Here is an 18192-nt window from a genome sequence, read left to right as displayed (position 1 = left end):
TAAAGCAGTCAGTGTGGCACAACCTTGTGGAAAGGACCGTAGTTATTGCTTTTGCGTTGCTAGCATTATATCTAAATATTGTATAACCTATACTGTGTGTGTATCGCCCACGAAGGATTCTAACATGCAAAATTTATTGACTGGACATTCTTTTTGGTTTTTGCTTTTTATATGGCACAACTATATATTTTATTGTTTGTTATTTTAGTTTATGTGCCTTTTAATAAATATGGACTCCCCATACCATATTTTTATCAGCAGTCCCATGATTCACTGTTATTGAAATAAACAATGGTTGGAAGGAAGGAAGGGACTGTACAATGATTGTAAATATTAGTTTAGTGTTATTTAACATTTCTAGTGTGAAAAACTGTGTTTGTGAGACCAAAAAAATTGAGTATTTTCGTCTCAGTACCCACAAATTTCATTGTGCGGGCTGGCCGGCCCAGCGATTTTGGACGTAATTTTTGTTGGATAAGACGGTTCTAAACACTTTTTCCGACCTGGATCCTCACTTGGGGTTAAAGGGTAAGATTTTATGTAAAAATAATTGGGGAAGGACCCACTGATATTCTTACACAATATTCTTCCAAAATGTTAATCAAAATAAGTGACTTCCAAAATCAATACACTGCATAAAGCCTAATCTTAATATGTTAAGATGACAATCAGTTCTGCATTACTTTCTGCCAGATATACAGGGTTGCTGAAAAGTAACTTGCACCCCTCTTTGACTAGATAACCATTTGAGATACCTAATTGAAATCGGTTTGTGGCAACCATCTTAGATACTAGGGGCTGCAATAAAAATTAGTAATTTTGAAATTTTTGCCCTTAGCGGGGGTAGGGGTTAGCTCGAAATTTTCAAGTGGGAAGTGTAGCCAATTTTGGTATCATTTCAAAGGTGACAAAACTAAAAAAATGCCAAAGAAAACTAAGGGCAACATTTTCAAAATCAACCATCATCATTGTAGCCCCTCATATCCAAACAGATTTCAATGATCATCTCAAATGGTTCAAAAGTTAAGGGGGGTGCAAGTTACTTTTCAGCCACCTGTATATACATCATGATGTGATGGTCTTTGAGGAGTATGAAATAGCCTTAACTTAACACTTTTTTTTACAAAGATGTATTTGACAAGTAAACTGTACAAGTAAATATCACAACTAACAGAAATTGTTCACTACTTGGCAAGCACACCTGGTGGAAACCGTTTCCAAAGTGCTTTTAATAAGTCCTGCATAGTATACACTTTATTAGATTACGATGGACATTTAGGGTTCCACGCTTCAAGCTTCTCCATAAAGGCGAGAACTGAAATGTCTGTTGTAGTCCAATCTAAGAAGCAACAGGCGAAGTCCAGAGGCTTTGTTCCCCAGCACAGATATTAAGTTCATCAGTATACCAACATTCTTGTCCAGTCGGAGTGTTATTTGCTCAAAATTCTTCTCTCTCATTTCTTCTCTTGCAATTTCATCACAAAAATTATCACAAAGGTGAAGAATGTTCATCAGGCATTTGTTCACCTAATGGAACAGAAACATTCATTATCGAAAGTATTTAATTTCAAAAATGGAGTTTTTGGATGGAGTTAAGCTAGCAAATTTTCTAAAATAAGGTCTAGAGGCTTAGGCTACGTTGCGCAAGCGTTAAGTTTTTTGTATTTTTAAGTTTTTTATTATTGGATGAGCAAGATATTAGGAACGAGTGGTTTGTGGACTGAGAAGAAGATGAAGAATATGCTCAAATCTTTAACGACTTGCTAAGACAACCTGAGAAATTTTTCCGGGACTTCAGAATGACGCCAGAGACTTTCTATTACATACTGGACAAAATAACACTAAGCAGACAATCGAATTTTTCAGGCAAGAATTCCCGTATCCATAGTACAGCACATCACTTCCACTTGACCCAATGTTCAAAGAATCAACTACTCTGAACTGATAACCTGCTACTTGCGCATGCTTGCAACTACAAAACAAATATTTTTTTTTCGGCGGGGGGTAAAGATGAATGAAGATGTTTTGAATTGAATTGAGTCCAAGCAAGTGTGCACTTGCTGGTGGCGGACAATGTGTCCGGCAATGCACAAGTCACCACTTAAACAGGTGTTAAAATTTCAGAATAATTACTTTAAACCATTTTAGAAATTATGAAAAGAGATCTTGGCTTAATGGTAATTCAGTGAAGTTTTTTTATACTTACAGGGTGTCTTGTAGATGGTTGATCTTCCTGTAAATTAAAAGAATTTGTTACTACATTTTCACTATGTAAACCACAGACAAGTAGGCAGATGAACCTTTGTGTTTAGATGTTTTCAACCCAAAGAATCTGATGATTTTCTTTTCAATCACTTTTAACAATGCAATCTGTTTTAGAATACAGTAGAAACCCTCATATCCGCCATCCGGCCATCTTGAAACCGAACCTCAGTCGGATAGTTATTTTGGTCACACAAACCAACCACATTTTGTGAATTTACAAAAATTAATAATGTGATCAAAGGCCTTAGTATAGGTCGGCCGGACAGATAGCGACCTGCGCGAGGATCCATCTAAGCGGCCGACCAATAGTGAAATATGCATAAGCCAATTAAAAATATAAAAATGGAATAGGACCCACAACACTTACCTTGGCGGGGTGGATATCAACAAAACACTCTGATGTGACGGAGCTGAGGAAAACACTGTGGAGGTGGATCACTTGATGGAAGTCTTGCGTTCGGTCCAACTCTGCGCAGAGACGAGAGAAGTGACACGTGATGACGTCTTGGTGTAGGTAGCATTGTAAGTTGCCGACCAGGTAAAGCAGCATGTTGTGCAACGACCACACATTGGGTGGTAACCTGTCCACGAGGCAAATGTATCAGTTGTAAATCTTGTGTGATAGGCTGGGTCAACAGGGTAAAATTTGTGATAAATATATGTACAATGGAGACACTAAGATTAATTATTCTTCCTGGACTCAGGTGTTTTAAAATGGCTTCCAGGATATGTTCATAGACAAAAAGAATGAAATATAGACTGTCAGCCGTGCTGCGGTTACCATGGTTACAATAGGTTCCGGCGCACACTGCTGTTGTTTACGTAGCGCGTACGCTGTAACTACCGTGGCGCTCCTAGTGGTGTGCGCCAGAACCTATGGTAAACGCAGCACAGCTGACGGTCTATATTTAATTCTTTTAGTCTATGATATGTTACACCTTGATTGAACTGGAACTGCTGATAGGTCAATAAATTATCAATCAAACCATAAGTTGTGTTTGACTTGGGCGTAAGGTCAATAAAAATAACTGGTTATATTCAGTGGTGGGCAGCTGCCTTTGCCCCTCCTAGTGTCAGTGGAACAATAGAAAAATAGTCTAAAATTTCAATAATTGTTATGAACTATCTAATCCCAATTACTAATAATTTTTGCTTTGACCAGGGAAATGGATTTCTTCTCCTAAATAAAAGGAAAGTGCCATTTTATTAGGACTCTGATTTAATTTTTAACTTTTTTCTGGAAAAACACTGTTTCTCAAACTCTGTACCCTTCCGGTCCATATTACACATAGTTTGTGGGACTGTACTGTATATAAAGATCACTTGCCTTGTGTCCTTCTTCTTTACAATTTCCAACCAAACGTGATGCAAGTTTAGTTCGGCCATCTTGACCTGCAGAAGGAAGTTGAACAGTTTGTCGTAAACGTCCAACTCGTCAGCCTTAAACAAGAGATGAAGTGGCCAAGGAGGCTCATAATGCAGCGTCATCTGTTTCCAAACTGTGGCTGGAAAATAATTCCGCATTAAATTAGGATTTATCGTCTACAGAAAATATTGAAGTCAAGGTAAGATAAAAACAACTAATTTAGATGTTGGACTTAAGCACTAACACAAACTATTACCTGAAACATACCTCTTGTTACATCCTGTTTCAGTAACGTTTAGATATTTTTAATAGATAATTATTTTTATTATTTAGTTGTGTTGAACACAACATGAGTTGTATATTAGGCTACATTACTACATAAATACCAATGTATTGTTTCTCCTTAACTTTTAACATTATCAGCTGTTTATCTAGCTGTGCTGTTTATTTAAAGTCCAGAGACCTCGGACAGCTGGGACAAGTTTTGAATTACACCTTCAGGTTCGAGCCAGTTACCTTCTCTAGGCAAGCATCATAATAATTAGTTATCCTTGTGTATGAGTATAGGTTTGGCACCTTAAAACCCACGTGTAGGCTATTTATTATAGTAAATTAATTTATACTTACAGTTTGGTTGAGCCATTGGATGTTTGTCTTTCAACGGGACCTTGAATGAGAATTTGTCAACAATCGTGTCACTATTCAGATTGACGTTTCGAATGGACATGTGCAATATATTGTTCAGATCTGAAAACATTAAACTTTAGGTAAAGTGTATATTTAACCGTGCGTACGCAAACATGTTTACGGTACCTACAACTGCAAAACGTGTGTATGTTATTTGTATATATTTCCGTGTGTTCGTGTGTGTATATATAAACTGTAAATAGTCGACAAACATCGTTTGATGTGATTTTTTAAATTCAAGAATGCTGCTGAAGATGAGCTGTAAGTAGCTCGAAACATGTATAGCATATGTTAACATCTGACACCTTCAGGCAAAAGTAAGTGAATCTTACCTATAGTAAAAAATACTAGGGTTGCTTTCAGAGAGGTGAAAGCCAGTTGAGCGGAACAAACTTGATTTGATATTTGTATAAGTAACTAAATGTAAAAAAGTCAATAGATGTACTAATGCTGGTTTTATTGATTAAAATTATAATAATTCAGATTTGTTTTTACTACATCTTGTTATTCAGATCAGATACCTCTTCCAAAAGTGCATTATGGTAGTTTTGACCAGGAAAATATTACAGTAGTTGGAATCTGGTATTAACATCCAAAAAGGGCATTAAAGTATAAAAAAGAGAAAGGAAGTTTAACATTCAAATTCAACTGTAGCCTACAACAAAAACATTGGACTTCATTTTTCACCCTTACAATCGGTTAAAGTAGGCTCTATATTAAAGTATAAAAAAAACAGTAACTATTAAAAAAACCAGTATCTATATAATTAATACGCTACACGAAAGTTTGTCGGTTGAACTCCTCCGCCATTTCTTAACCGATTTTATCCGTTGACGTCTCATTGGAAAGAGCGTGTCGCGTAGATTTGCAAACTGGCCTTACATTTTTGAAAAAGTCCCTTGGGCTCTGCCCCAGTGGCTTTGAAAGTTCCCATGTTATCCTTATGAAGAACATAATTGTTTACATTTTGATCAGCTGTATAATTTTATTGCTGTTATTTACTTTTTTATTCAATGAAACACATTGAGTACATTTATTTACTATTTGAGTTTGTGTAAACATAACCCCCAAGACGGATCGTGTTAGTATGGTTGTATCTTGAATTTGTGTATTTATCGTTGTTTTGTGTCGCTATGATGGATTGTGTTAGCATGATTGTAACTTAAATTTGTGCATTTATCGTTGTTTTGTGTAGCTATAATTTGTTTATTATTTGTTATTTATTCCTTTTAAATGTCTCTGACGCAACGACAACGAAACATAGACAGGAAGCGCAATCGTGATAACGACCGCAGCTACAGAACAGTGGCGCGTAAAAGGCTTAACTCATCACAGTCTGAACCTGAACCTGGACACTATTAGGTTACAAATGCGCCCTTACACTACCCCAAAACGACTTTTCGTTCTCAATTGGCCCTCTATTAATGACCTGTGTTGCCTGGACAGCGAGGCATTTTGAGAAGGAGAGAACCGTCCGGAATGCCTTAGGTTTATCAATAACGAAGATAAACAGGGTCTGAGTTACACAACGGTAATATTTGAGTTGATCTTTTAAACTCATTGTAAATATGACTGTTATTCAATCTTAAATAACTCCTGTAATACTTTGTTATTGCTCGAATTCGAGCAACATGTACACTAGTTAAAGTATTACAACAGGAGGGGAAATTTGACATTTAAATTCAACTGTGCAACATAAACATTGGTCTTCATTTCAACCCCTGCAATCGGTTAAACCATAGATAAAACATGGTTAAACTCAGCTTTCTTTGCTACCTTCCCCACATGCCTAGATTAGATCAGTGTTCAATCTGCGTTTCATTAATAAGTGTAATAACTTACTGCACCGTCGATGTAATTCAACATAATATAACCTGTGATGTATTATCGGATTAAATATAGATTTCGATGCGGTTCGATATATCGCTTATTAAATCCTGATTTCTAACATTGGCTGTTTTTAACCAGCTGGCAACACAAATAGGTTCCAAAGAAAGTAGTCACTGGTCCGTATCCCTCCGCTCCTTGTTTATGCTCCGCGCATTGAGAAAGTAGTTCCGTATATTTTCTCGATTTTCAGTGAATTTTGCGCCTTAAAAAAATGTTTTATCGGCATTTTCTTGTATATTAAAATCATAGGAATGGTTTAAGAACGTTTAAAAGAAAAGTCTAGAAAGTTCAGAAATACCATAACGGTACTCTTGTTTACATTTTTTTTTTTTGTAAACAAAAAACTGTCATATGGCTACTTTTGTCCCATAAGCCTAATGTTAAAATTTGGAAATTTTATGTTCGTTTTACATTGCATTAGCATTATCTAATTGATATTTGTTTGTTTAAAAACCATCTCACTATTAGTCTAAGTAATTTTGTTAAGTTTGGCTGAAATGCGTTCAGCCGTTATTGAGTGATGTTTCTCTATTTGTTGCATTGAAGTTGATCCCAAAGAGCTACGCTCAATTAAAGGTGTCAAGGCTGATATAAAATTAATTATTTAGGATTATAGCCATATAAAAAAACCATAGCAAAACTTTGGATGCAATTACAGTATCTTATCAAGATAATTAGAGGATAAATCTGCAATTAGATAAGATATCTTTGCAAACCAGCTTGATCGGACAGTGGGAAAAGGGTTTTATGGGGTGGAAATGAGGTTTTCCCAGTTTTGACCCTCTACCATAAAAATTTGTAATTTCTTTCTAAAACATTTTGTAGACCTTAAAAACAACTAATTTAGTATATTGAGGCGATGTTGTATGCTAAATGGTTACGGAGAAAATTTAAAAAAATTTATTTTTAAATTCTCGTGTTATTTTGATGGAGAAAAATAAACTGTTGTAGTTGCTCATTTATGGATATATTTTGATCAAATTTGGCAGTGTTTTTTTTTTTCATTTCATACTTATTTACTGACATTTTCCTTAAAAAAAAAAAAAAAAATTATTTACCATCCATATAGCAGCTAATTTCTGTTAACCTAATTGCTCATTGAACATAATTTTACTCAAGAAAGAAATCAATCTGACATTTTAAAAGAAATATTTGAGTGAAATTCAAATCTGGCAAATGGAAATTCACTTAGTCTGCAGGTTTTGCTGAGGGTTTTTTTGCGCTGTAAAAGTGTGTTGTGTTTCTTGAACCAGGGTGCTTGGTATCCTAACTAAATCCTTAAAACCTTGATTATTATGTTCTACGTTACATCTTTAACTATTTTGTTTATAATCTAATTATTTACCTTGACCAGTGCGGTTGTTCATGACGGCCTTCAGTAGAATGTTGTTAGCCTTCTGCAGGAAAACTACAAACAGTTCTCCTCGACCAAGAAGGAAGTAGTCCTTGATAAGCTGAAGCTCTCCTCTTAAATTAGCTTCATCTTTTGCCAGCAGAAATAGATGCTACGGAAAAACAAACTATCAACAAACAGTAGTAGTCCTTAACTGCTTTTCCTGATTAACCTTGTACTCTAATTTTCGATGACAGACTATAACTTCTCATTGAAATCTTGGCAATCTTAATCTTCTCAAACTAATACTCACAAATCACAATACGTAACAAATCTAGATAGATATCACATATTTTTTTACCTGTATGTAAAAGAAGTTGACGTCAAAGAAGTAACATTAATATTCCTAAAGTTTATCTTAAATTATTTTTGATAATACTGTGCAACCTTTACAAAAGAGTTGGTGTGTTGAAGGAATATAGGAGATACTGTATATAATAATCTGTTTAATTTTAGGTGATTCGATATGGAGTTCTTAGGCAAATTCTTTCAAAGTGTATTTTAGTCCTGCTTTGTAATCAAGAATCAAGAATCTTTATTGCATTTCATCTCAGAAACATTTTTCTGTGATGGTCATGGTACACTATGAACTGAATTGTGTTGAAATATATATTGAATTTAGATTTGAAGGATTAAAAGTTTAGAGTCCCAACAATTTGGCCAAAACCAGAGGAAATTTAGAGAGTCCAAACTTGTATCAAATTTAAGAAATGATACGCCCGCGGTTTAATCTGCTTCAATTACCTGTGTGACACATGACTGAATTTTCTCTATGACAGATTCCAGATTTGACGGCAAATCCAGTGCTGAAACGTTTTGAAGCTCCTTCAACTGAGCCAGTAGAGACGACTCCATCTTGTCATACAGAGATTGGTACTTTACAATACCAGTGCCTGAAATCAAACTGTGATGACACAACGGCTTAATACTAGAGACTTAAGTTTTCAGTTGGCAGGTATCAGGCATTAATTTGTTTAGTCCACGTAACTTTCGTCATAGAAACTTACCTTAACAAAACCAACAAATCCTGGAGTCAAAGATGAATAATTTAGAAGCCAGGACTTGTGAACAACGAAACCGGCTCATGTTAGAACATCATGTTTATAATATAGGTTATGGTATGTGTACTGTATTTATTAAATATTGAACCCCATTGAATTTTGACAATACTGTGTACAGGTACAAGATCTCTTAAGCCTCTTTTTAGACCTGATCATAAAAAAATGTAGTGCAAAAATAGTTTGATGGATGGATACAGTATCTATGTTATCAGTATATAATAATAGTAGGGATGGACGAGATTGAATTTTTAGTTCGAGACGAGACGAGACGAGATTTTTTATTTCTCATAAAATTTCGAGACGAGATCGAGACGGGATTTCCCTTCTCATACACAACGGGAAATGCACGTTCAAAATTTTTACCTGATTTTGTAACATTGTTAGATGACTGTTTAAATACAAAAATAATGATAATAGGCAAGAATATTTACAATCTTTTATTAAAAAACATCAGCATAACATTTTTTTATTAATTACGCCTAACTTATTAAAAATGCCTACGATTAGGAAACATAGTGATATCAGTTAGGATAGAGTTCAACTTATCCTAAAATAAAATAAATCATAAAATAAAAGCAATATTAATTTTTATAAAATAGTTACTTGTTTTGACTTTTTATAGTAATAAAACATTCCTCACACTGCTTACACTTAAACTTCTCAAATTTAATTAAAGTAATATTATTAAAATAATTAAAGTAATATTTACATTTATAGAATTAATTAAATAAGAACGCCTTCGCAAAGGAAACGCAACTACAACACGCTCCTGTATTGCGGGTATTGCATTGACTTACTGCAGGCGTTTTTAATTATTTTTTATTTTTTTATTTTTTTTTTTTAATTCTCGTCTCGATAAAAATCTCGGCCAAAAAGAAATCTCGTCTCGTGTAACGAGATTTAAAATTTCCCGAAAATTTCCCGAAATTTCGAGACTTGACCATCCCTAAATAATAGGTTTCACTGGAATTAAGGAATAGTTTTTAAATACTTTAGTTCTGTCAGTCCTTGAATCCCCTACAACGCAAGTTTGCAGGGGATGAATTTGAACGGATGGTGTATTTGGCCTCTAGGGACCTCAAAACGAAAAAAGTAAATCGATCCTAGGTCCAGGTCTTACCATGAGTACTACGGTAATAGCTAATTAATACCAAGGCAAAAATGTGTTTCAGATTCCACTTTAAACTGTAGGTCCCTTAGTTGCCATTAGCTGTATGGGCTATTAATTAACAGCTGTGTCCAAGGAATATGTCGGCCTTAGTCACTAACAAGACTACAAGATCGCGCCACTCATCCTACACTCATCTCCATACATACTTGGCTCCATACCTACTTTGTATGGTCGCCATTTCATTGAAAATTATTAATTATTTAAGTATTCCCTATATGGGAAATTTGCTTAAAGGAGCCAAACAAGATTTACCTACCTAACTTTTCATCCCTGGGGTCCTTGGACAGAATCACCACCGTAGATCCGATGAACTTGGTTTTCTCAGGAACTGAGGGTGAAATATAACAGGGAACCATGTCTTGAACAATCACATAGTCTGGTGCTACCCCTTTCTTTAAGTCAGGCTGGAAATAGTTACATTTGTAACAAGATAACAGTTTACATTTGTACCAAACTCCATTAAAGTTATAAAACATTTATGACAGTTATCGTATCAATGAAGACAAGGGAGCCCAATCAGTTTATTGGGCATCAAACTGCATTAAAATGTAATATATTAATCTACTAAAATATCCATGTTGCTGAGTAGTCACAGTTCTCAACTAGTAGTCAAAACATTCTGCTGTTCGATCATGAGAAAAGTCTCACTTTTTGATGGTTTAAAACTTCACCCAGCTATATTTTCTGGCTAGTCAGCTGATCTAGGCCAGTAACACAGTTACACAAGTCATCATCTCACTCAATTCTACACTCATCCTTGTCTAGTAGTGAACCATTCTCAACTACCTTGCTATACACACTCTCTGCGTGCCCCTGACTGTCCAGTGTAGACGAGCTAGTGTTTTGAAGGTCTTGAGAACATTCTTGTATGAAGAACTCCCTGTACGGATCCATCAGCTGACCGTACAGCAAGAAACTAGTCAGCTGTTTCAGCATCACCATGTGACAACACTGCATGATCCTAAAACAATAGCTTAGTAACTCGTTTATACAATTTTACACGTTAAATTTCATTACCAAAGTTAATCAAATTTGCAATACAGTAAATCCAAAATATATGTCGTACTGAATTTTATCCTTCCTAGACAAGAAAAAAAATTTAAAATGAATGAACTTTTTTTTTTAGGTTGGCAGGCTCTTTTAACCTTGCAATTTCCCATCCACATAGACTAACCGCCCGTATGAGGATCGTATACAGGAAAGCAAGGAGTGAGCCGGTACAGTACAAAGGGGATCTGTACTGATAAAATGTTTTCGGCAGTGACCAGGATCCGAACCCACGACATTTTTTTTTTTTTTTTTTTTTTATAAAAAAGAGGTTGGCGGCCTCTTTTAACCTTGCATTTGCCCGTCCACATAGACTAAGCGCCCGTGCGTGGATCGTTAACAGCAAAGCAAGGAGTGAGCCGGTACAGTACAAAGGTGAACTGTACTGATAAAATGTTATCGGCAGTGACCAGGATCCGAACCCACGACATCGCTGCCTTGGGCCCGAAGTCCGCGACGCTACCGACTCACTTAAATTAAATTGAACTTAATATCAATTGAAAACTCATTTCAGTTTATTCTACCCGACAACTTCAAACCAAATTTCATCAAAATCCGACCAAAATTACTTGAGTTATTGTGTCCACGGACACAAATATATATTGGCTATATACAAAACAATTTGAATGAATAGTAATTTTAGTCTCTGAGGACATCAACATGAAACCTGGGCTCAATGTACTACCGTGCCACCTACGGTGATAGCTACTTGCCTATAGAGAAATTCGCTGAAAACAACATACTACCTTGCCATGGCTTCATCCACCATTTCAATGCCAGAGGACTGATGTTGATAGATAAGTTGTAAAATCTTGCATCCATGAAGCTGACGAGCAACAATCTGTAAAGTTATTTTTATTTACTACTGGTGTTTTAATGCTTTAACAAAGGTACTGTCAAATGTTCTTCAGATATATTGCCTATAATATTGTAGGCCTAGACATATCGTTATACGGACTGTTAAGTACAGTATCACTATCACAATTGTCTGAAGGTCGCTGGTTTGATTCCAACAAAAGGTATGTCCAATAATGACTGACCGTGGTGTGTGGAACAGTTCCTTACAAAATAACATCAAAGTTCCATGTAGGTGTAGATAAACAACAACCAAAACCAATACAACTTTTTGCTGAAAAAATATCTAGTTGATAAGCTATTAAAAAGTAGTTGTAAAGATTTGCTTTAACGGTGGAAAATATGCAAAAGTTATATTTTATGACTAATAATATCTTTTGAACGCTATGGACTTTCATCGTATATATTTTTTTAATTCTAATCTTATATAAATTGAAAATACAGGATGTTAATGTACAAGTGAGGATAAGAAAAATAAATTGTGAAATTCCCTATAAGAACTACGTTCCACAAAGAATCCACCCATGTCATTGGCCCGGCCATGACAGAATCTATACAAAAACGAATCATGTGAATACTTAGTACTTGGTTTGTACTAAGTACCTCAAACCAACAAAATTAGTACCTCTTCCAGAACTGAGTTATTAATTAATTACTGTACAGGTTCCAGGCCAGTGACCTGCTAGCCTGGCTATGCTTGAATTGGCCCTCATGTTATCCCATCATTTAATACCTAGTTCGTACTATTTTGAACCTCCTTTTAAAAAAATAGGTTCCTCAGGGGAACTTCCGCTAGGAGTCAGAAGAAAATCTTAAATGTAAGAATAGGTTGATATGCACATCAAATTAAAGGTCTTTATTAGACAAATACAATGCCGCAAACTTGAGTTCAAAAGAACAACTGAGTAAAAAATGACAAGCAAAGATTCAAAATTACAAATTAAAGTAATCTTGAATGGCTGTCATTTTTTACTTGGTTGTATTTTACTAACAATGGTCTAGGTAGTTTTATGTGCATATCAACCTACATACATTGATACCCCTGAGGGGATAGCATATCACTGAATAATGTTTTAAAATGCTTCTTATTCCCAGTGACTTTGAAGCAAGTTTTGTAGCTCATCTTATTATTGTCAAAATATTCAGCTGTTCCGGGACTTTTCACCAACCCTATATAATAGTCTTGACTAAAGAACCTGATTGTATAATACATCTCACCCTTATTCTTCATTCATTTTCCTCTTAAAACACCTATGTGAGTATAACCTAATATACCTGGTTGATGATAGAATTTAGAGTGATCAGTAGGGGTGTGTAAGGAGCTACTTGTGCTAGGATTCCTGTAGCTGTTTGATGAGGATCCTGTAAAGCCTCCTTTTCTACTCTCACTAAATTCCTGCGATAAGATTCCAGGCTGTCGTAAACCCCGTTGCAAAATGCTCGTAGGTACATTCCAGGTGCAACCTCGACTCCATTATCTGCAAGTTTAAAAGAAACACTCGGTATGGAGTTAGCTAGACCAAACTTGGTAAGATGTTTAAATATTGGGAACCAGTGGAATGTTATAGCCTATACAATTTCTTGCTTTAAAAAACTTGTAGGCTACTTATGTATGTGTCTTAGTGCCGCTTAGAAATATAATTACTCACCCAAAACAATTGTTTCATCTCCAAAATGTGGTACTTTCTTTAAAAACTGTTGTATTGTTTTATAATTATCTGCTATATTTATAATCTGTGACAGCATGTTTCTTTCACATGGATGGAAGTCAAATGATGATAAAGGTAGTATTCCTTCCTGAAAAGAAAAGAAAACAATTTTGGTAGAGGTTCAGTTATAACAGGGGGTCACATATGTCTGACAAATAAGTGATAAGTAATGTATGTGACACAATTAGCTCTTAGAGTGTGTTGACCCACAATGTTCTTAAAAGCTAATAGCAAATCATAATTTTAATAGACCCTTGAAAAATATGTAAATATTACAAGTAGGCTAACAGATTTTCAGGTGCCAAAAAGATTTTTATTCACGTGGAAACATTATCAGATGACGTTTGCATGGTGTTTTAGTAACCAACTTCGTCCTAAAAATATTGTAGGCCCTGGGTTATAGGCCAATTGATCTTTAGAATAGTTAATACTATGAGTATTTATGGCAGGCCAAACAAGTTATAAATGTTCCAGGTCGCCATTTCATAAGTATTAAAAAGTATGTGTGTATAAGTTTTTGTGTATGTACTTTACACAATTAGTTTGAGTTTGATTTAACTTTAGGCCTAGCCCTATTAATATTTTTTGCCCTAAGTTAAAACATCAACTCGTCAAAGATCATAGTAGCCTATAATATAGGCCCTACACTGACTAAGTTATAAGTTATGTGCGTGCCTAATTATATTTTTTTAATGACGATGAAAAGTAGAGCTCTACTGAAAGGATGTTAAATTATTTGGTAATAAGGCATCGTAGGCCTTGAAAGTTTTAACTTCTAACTTAGTCAGTGTATATTATAGGCTAAGTTACTATGATCTTTGACGAGTTGATGTTTTATCTTAGAGGCAAAAAATATGAATAGGCCTAAGTTATATCAAACTCAAACTAATTGTGCTTAACTCCACGTTCAATGACCATGATTAAATTTGATTAGGTCCGATTTTGACTCGTAGCAACCAATTAAATTATTGAGTCGGGTCAGTTTTTCCAAAAATTTAAATAACGAAGCTATTTAACAAGAGTTAATAGGGTTTTTGGGAACACTTCCATATCTGTTGGCACAAACAACCGAATGAAAATATCGATCAATATATCCATTATTCGATATCATTTGGTTAGTTAGGCTAACCTAACTAACCAAACGATATTTCGAATTAAACAATAGAAGAATCAATATTACTCATTCGGTTGTTTGTGCCAACAGATATGGTAGTGTACCCGGGTTTTTGGGCAAACTTACATTTAATATTCTATTTAGAACTTTCCCTCCAACACCACCTAATGCTAAAATTATATCATGAAGCATTTTGTTCACTGGTGTTTGTGGCCTAGTTTTCATATGATAATTCACAGGTTAGAATTTGTATCAATGGTTTTCACGTAAAAATAAAAAAAAAACTGAAAATAGGCCTAGCTTTCAGCATTTTGATATTATTTTAGGCTAAAAGTATGCAATTTTACTTAAAAAAATCGAACTGACATTAGAATAACAAACATGAACAGGACAAACAAAACAAGACAGACAAGAAGACGATGGATTGTTTGTTTACTTTACTTTTACTTACTCTTATTTTCAAATAAAGAAGAGAAAGAAGAACTAATACAAACTTAGGTCATTAAGCTGACCATGAAGCTTTGTAAAAAGGATTTTTTGGACTAGCATAGGAAGGAAACTTTCGTGTTGTAGGATATACTTCTGCATAATAACGTGGGAACAAGTGGTAGCTACAGAGACATTAACCAGGATCGACCACAAAACGCGGTTGGCCTATGAGATTACTGCCGTGCAATACAATACCTAACTTATATCCTTCATGTCTATTAGCGTCAAGCCAACATCTTATCTGACACATAAAATGCCAAGTTATCTATTCCAAAATCTCCATCTTTAAAGGCAAAGGGAGCTGCTTTCTAATTTCATAACTAGCCATGTTTAATTTTTGGATGGCAGAAGAATCATATTTATCATACGGTACTGTTTGGTTTAATTTATTACATTGCCTTTTAATACCTACCGTTCGAGCAATTATTAGACTTTTCTCCACATTATACAATTTACAGTATTTTGGTTTGAGTATAATGTTGGTGCTGACTGCTGACGGTTGTCAACTAAATTTTTTAGCGGATTTCTCCTATTTAGAGAACTGGGTATCAGAGGACAAGCAATTTATAGTAATAGAACAGTTTTATTTGCTTGATATATTTTAAAAACTGGTTTAACTACCAGAAACAAATCTTAAACAAAAACAACCTCTACAAAATCCAAGAAACCTCAACATTTCTTCTTCAGCAGTCCAATTATGATAGACCTTAAGGGCAATTATTTAATCTTTGGCTCAACCAATCTCTATGATATGTAGGGCGGAAACATTTCTAGGATTTAAAGTGATTAGAACCATAGATGTATGTTTTATTGGTTTTATCTATGATAAAACATACTCCAGAACCATAGACTGACCAACTGCATTGACTATACATATAGTGTATAGTCAATGCCAGCTCTTTTATCTAGGATAGAAGAGAAAAACTGCCACCCTCTTTTATTCTCTTCCTGTTGTCTTTATTATCCTATGCCAACAGCAAGTAAGTGAATTGAAATAATGAAAACATAAACAAGTTGTGAAAACAAAGTGTGATGTTTGGTTTTTTTATAACCAAGATAGGCATTTTGGGATGTATGAAAATTGAACAACTACTTTAGAGCTGGTAAATGGTAAGGAAGTCATTAAAATAATACCTTAAATTATACTACACTTATTCTCCATTCCTCAGAAAATAGAAAATGTATACAGAACTCCCCTAAATCACTTGAATAAATTTACAAGATAACTTCATAGGGTAATTATGTGAGTAACAAAAGAGTTTTAGTGTTTTACTATGCCAAGCTATTTACTTTTAAAACTCTAGTAAATATTAAAACGAGTAAGCCATTTATAATTTAGCTACTTTAGTAGATCTGCATCAGATCATTTTTAGAACTATGCCAGAATGTGTATGTATGAATTCCTGAATCACATTACCCGATATGCACTCTAAAATGGGATTGTTCTCCTAAAATAATTTATATGGTGGTCGGGCGTTTAATCTTGCTGTGTGGGTCATGTAAATCATAAATATGTGCTTGTATGCATAAAAATCTCATTTAAAATTATTATTCATTAAACAATCAACAGATTCTTTACCTACCTACCTACTTTGTTCTTTCAAGTTTAGGAGTGTCATGCAACCTAACAAGCCCCATTATCAGCCCTTTATCAAGCCCCATTTCACTACCTTAATGCACCCAGCAAGAGTGTCCTATTTTATAGAACTGACAATAATTGATGACAAATTCTGCAACCTTCATTTGGTATACCTTTTTACTTTTTAGAAAAATAAACAAATTTTAGTGTGTCATACATCTTAAAAGAGTTACTAACTGAGGATAGTAGGTTGGAACTTGAAATGAATTTAAGCCCATTAAACATCTAATTTCTTCCCTATCATCTGCAATATTGGAATCCCTTAAACTTGTTCTTTTCTGATGCAGGATTGATGCATTATAGTATAGCCTACTATGAGTGATAAAAAAAATCCAACGAACAAGGATGGTAAAGAAAAGAACAAAAAGAACCTACAAGAAAAGAGAGAAAAAGACAAGAAAGACGAACCGTCTGGTTCTAAAAAAAGCGTTAATTGGGATGAAGAGAATGTGGAGGCAACCTTACACCCTGCGGATAAGACCTACGGCCACATGAAGATAGACGAGTCCAAAACACCTTACGAGAAGATACGACCAGAGGATGGAAAAGGAGTTGATCCACGGGAATTAGCGGCTAAACTAGAAGCAGAAACTTCCAGAAACAGGGAGTCTCAGGAAGAACAACAGCAAAAGTCGTTTAAGGAGAAAAGAAAAGAACATTATTCAGAGTATCATGAGTTAAAAAAGAGACAATCTCAACTACTAGATGATGAAAGTGATGATGACAACGAAGAATCAAATAACAACAAAACAAGTAAACAAAAAGGCAACAAGAAATAGTTTGGTGGAACTAAGAATGTGTAAAGAAGAAAGTGCTGAACAGAAATCTTACAATGTATTGCTCAATAAATCAGTTTTGAGTTATTATCTAGTCTTATTGTTGAAGCCATTTTAAAGAAGTTAAATTAACATTTACAAATTTACAATCATCAATTTACACGAATTTGCTTATACATTTGTCTTGTATTCTAATACGCTAACAATATCAATAAAATATGAGCAAATGTAGGAAGAGACTGTTTATTTTTTATTTTTATATTCTCCAGATTGTTTTCTAAAGAGTAAAATACCCTTAGTAAAATGATATAATTCATGGAGGAAACAGAAATTCTTTTAAACGTGTTCAAAGAATTGTGTATTGCAAAGTCACATTTTCTATCATAGTAGCCTACAGTAGACTACCTCTTATCCGGACACTCTATATTCGGAAGAAGTGACATCTCTTAAACTGGACAATTTTTTCACCACATTGGTTTAACCAGAGTAAGTGGGCGGTACTGAAACGACTCCTTTTGTGGGAAACATTTGGGACCAGTGATTATTATCATGTGTGTCTAGTCTGCATTAGAGTTAGACATTAGACGTTCCTAATTTAATGAGTTTTTAACTTCGGGGTTGTCGATTTAACAGGAAAACCTGGATCAAATCAGTTAAAAATGTATAGTAATTTTTAAAATTTATTTACACCAGCATCGCAGTAAAATCGTGATCATTTTTCTTGATCACA

General features: G+C 34.7%; 2 protein-coding genes across 2 annotated transcripts; one reads left to right on the top strand and one right to left on the bottom strand.

The window, feature by feature from the left end:
• Positions 1–1171: 1171 nt before the first annotated feature.
• Positions 1172–14939, bottom strand: LOC129000726 (gamma-tubulin complex component 4-like). The gene is made up of 13 exons (XM_054427699.1): positions 14685–14939; positions 13385–13532; positions 13011–13213; positions 11627–11721; positions 10620–10794; positions 10090–10237; positions 8346–8494; positions 7554–7713; positions 4259–4378; positions 3593–3770; positions 2633–2846; positions 2207–2233; positions 1172–1527 (listed from the first exon to the last, which is right to left on the bottom strand). The coding sequence occupies exons 1-13, from the start codon at positions 14781–14783 to the stop codon at positions 1291–1293; spliced, it is 1953 nt and encodes a 650-aa protein (XP_054283674.1). The 5' UTR covers positions 14784–14939; the 3' UTR covers positions 1172–1290.
• A 1131-nt stretch (positions 14940–16070) lies between these two features.
• LOC129001643 (protein phosphatase inhibitor 2-like) lies at positions 16071–17552 on the top strand. Its single transcript, XM_054429010.1, has 2 exons — positions 16071–16157; positions 16974–17552. Exon 2 carries the CDS (start codon positions 17001–17003, stop codon positions 17463–17465), a length of 465 nt encoding a protein of 154 aa, XP_054284985.1. The 5' UTR covers positions 16071–16157; positions 16974–17000; the 3' UTR covers positions 17466–17552.
• Positions 17553–18192: the final 640 nt, after the last annotated feature.

Source organism: Macrosteles quadrilineatus, unplaced genomic scaffold (genome assembly GCF_028750875.1).
Source record: "Macrosteles quadrilineatus isolate MER2022 unplaced genomic scaffold, UCM_ALF_1.0 Scaffold_8__2_contigs__length_117827958, whole genome shotgun sequence".
In the NCBI taxonomy this organism is placed as follows: Eukaryota; Metazoa; Arthropoda; class Insecta; order Hemiptera; family Cicadellidae; genus Macrosteles; species Macrosteles quadrilineatus.
Note: the sequence above shows the minus strand (reverse complement) of the source record. Positions and strands in the feature narration are given on the sequence as shown.